The sequence below is a fragment of the Oncorhynchus keta genome, unplaced genomic scaffold (assembly GCF_023373465.1).
Source record: "Oncorhynchus keta strain PuntledgeMale-10-30-2019 unplaced genomic scaffold, Oket_V2 Un_contig_3773_pilon_pilon, whole genome shotgun sequence".
Taxonomy (NCBI): domain Eukaryota; kingdom Metazoa; phylum Chordata; class Actinopteri; order Salmoniformes; family Salmonidae; genus Oncorhynchus; species Oncorhynchus keta.
In genome coordinates, this window is record NW_026287423.1 from 22,141 (window position 1) to 25,000 (window position 2,860).

The 2,860-nt window shown below is 40.7% G+C and overlaps 1 protein-coding gene across 1 annotated transcript in view; it reads right to left on the reverse strand.

The window, feature by feature from the left end:
- Window positions 1–640: 640 nt before the first annotated feature.
- LOC127924182 (asc-type amino acid transporter 1-like) overlaps window positions 641–2,860 on the reverse strand; it is a gene marked incomplete at its 3' end in the record, with an annotated part of 98,511 nt that continues 96,291 nt past the window's right edge. Inside the window, exons 5-6 of the mRNA XM_052508637.1 lie at window positions 2,614–2,767; window positions 641–760 (exon numbers count right to left, since the gene is read on the reverse strand). Coding sequence (XP_052364597.1) covers window positions 641–760; window positions 2,614–2,767 — 274 coding nt within the window. The remainder of the gene's footprint in view (window positions 761–2,613; window positions 2,768–2,860) is intronic.

A 2,860-nucleotide genomic window follows, 5' to 3' on the forward strand; every position in this document is an offset into this window, starting at 1 on the left:
CATGTTATTACCTGGTACTTCCTGTATATAGCCATGTTATTACCTGGTACTTCCTGTATATAGCCATGTCATTACCTGGTACTTCCTGTATATAGCCATGTTATTACCTGGTACTTCCTGTATATAGCCATGTTGCTACCTGGTACTTCCTGTATATAGCCATGTTATTACCTCCCTGTATATAACCATGTTATTACCTGGTACTTCCTGTATATAACCATGTTATTACCTGGTACTTCCTGTATATAGCCATGTTATTACCTGGTACTTCCTGTATCTAGCCATGTTATTACCTGGTACTTCCTGTATATAGCCATGTTATTACCTGGTACTTCCTGTATATAGCCATGTTATTACCTGGTACTTCCTGTATATAGCCATGTTATTACCTAGTACTTCCTGTATATAGCCATGTCATTACCTGGTACTTCCTGTATATAGCCATGTTATTACCTGGTACTTCCTGTATATAACCATGTCATTACCTGGTACTTCCTGTATATAGCCATGTTATTACCTGGTACTTCCTGTATATAGGCTTATTATTGTTACTCATTGTGTATTTATTATGACTTAATTATTAAGTGTTATAACGTTTCTATTATTTTATGTATAGATGAATTAATTAATTAATTCTCACCAGCCACGGCGTTGATGCCAACAGCTCTTCGGGGTCATGGAGGAGAAGTATGCAATGTTGGTCAGAGTGTAGACTAACGTCACCAGGGGAATGGATATGTAGATAGCCCGGGGCAGGTTCCTGAGATAAGAGACATATTTTACACTAATATACAAAGTTCCTGTAAAACAGTACAATATATTACAGTAATATAGTACTGTAATAATATATTACCTGGTACTTCCTGTATATAGCCATGTTATTACCTGGTACTTCCTGTATATAGCCATGTTATTACCTGGTACTTCCTGTATATAGCCATGTTATTACCTGGTAATAATATATTACAGTAATATGTAGATAGCCCGGGGCAGGTTCCTGATATAAGAGACATATTTTACAGTAATATACCAGGTTCCTGTAAAACAGTACATTATATTACAGTAATATACTACTGTAATAATATATTACAGTAATATGTAGATGGCTGGGAGCAGGTTCTGAGATAAGAGACATATTTTACAGTAATATACCAGGTTCCTGTAAAACAGTACAATATATTACAGTAATATAGTACTGTAATAATATATTACAGTAATATGTAGATGGCTGGGAGCAGGTTCCTGAGATAAGAGACATATTTTACAGTAATATACCAAGTTCCTGTAAAACAGTACATTATATTACAGTAATATGTAGATAGCCCGGGGAAGGATCCTGAGATAAGAGACATATTTTACAGTAATATACATAGTTCCGGTAAAACAGTACATTATATTACAGTAATATGTAGATAGCCCGGGGCAGGTTCCTGAGATAAGAGACATATTTTACAGTAATATACCAGGTTCCTGTAAAACAGTACATTATATTACAGGTGCCAGTCAACCCATTAGACAGTCAACCCATTAGACAGTCAACCCATTAGACAGCAGTGAGACAGTCAACCCATTAGACAGCAGTGAGACAGTCAACTCATTAGACAGCAGTGAGACAGTCAACTCATTGGACAGCAGTGAGACAGTCAACCCATTAGACAGCAGTGAGACAGTCAACTCATTAGACAGTCAACCCATTAGACAGCAGTGAGACAGTCAACCCATTAGACAGTCAACCCATTAGACAGCAGTGAGACAGTCAACTCATTAGACAGCAGTGAGACAGTCAACCCATTAGACAGCAGTGAGACAGTCAACTCATGAGACAGCAGTGAGACAGTCAACCCATTAGACAGCAGTGAGACAGTCAACCCATTAGACAGCAGTGAGACAGTCAACCCATTAGACAGCAGTGAGACAGTCAACTCATTAGACAGCAGTGAGACAGTCAACTCATGAGACTGCAGTGAGACAGTCAACCCATTAGACAGCAGTGAGACAGTCAACCCATTAGACAGCAGTGAGACAGTCAACCCATTAGACAGCAGTGAGACAGTAAAGTTAATGAATATAATCTGAGCATTGGAAGCAATAAGGAAACTGCCACAACATGACCACACGTAAAGTCCATATATTAATGTATGACAACAGGTGCTCTTCCCTTTGCCACCACCAGATGGCGATCTGACGACACAGTTCGTTGCGCTCCGATTCTCCACCCTTCTCCTGAAGTGTGCACTTCAGCTTATGTTTAGAGCAGACCGATGCTTTGAAATTCATAACAGAGAGTGTGCAAGCGCACACCTTGTTAGAAGGTTAAAAAATTGGGACGTAGCCTACATCTAGAGGTCTAGAGGTCTGTCCTGATTAAATTGGGACGTAGCCTACATCTAGAGGTCTATCCTGATTAAATTGGGACGTAGCCTACATCTAGAGGTCTATCCTGATTAAATTGGGACGTAGCCTACATCTAGAGGTCTATCCTGATTAAATTGGGACGTAGCCTACATCTAGAGGTCTAGAGGTCTATCCTGATTAATTTGGGACGCATCCTAAATCTAGAGATCTATCCTGATTAAATTGGGACGTAGCCTAAATCTAGAGATCTATCCTTACTTGCGTGGCTCCACCACCTCCTCAGTGACGTAGTTCAGGAAGTTCCAGCCGCTGAAGGCGAAGGAGGCCTGGAGGAAAGCCAGAGCTATCTGACCGACAGACGGGTCCCGTGTGAACTCAAACGCCTGACTGGGTCTCAGAGCATCATAGTGACCTGGTGGGAGGGAGACAGAGAGAGAGAGAGAGAGACAGAGAGAGAGAGAGAGAGAGAGAGAGAGAGAGAGAGAGAGAGAGAGAGAGAGAGAGA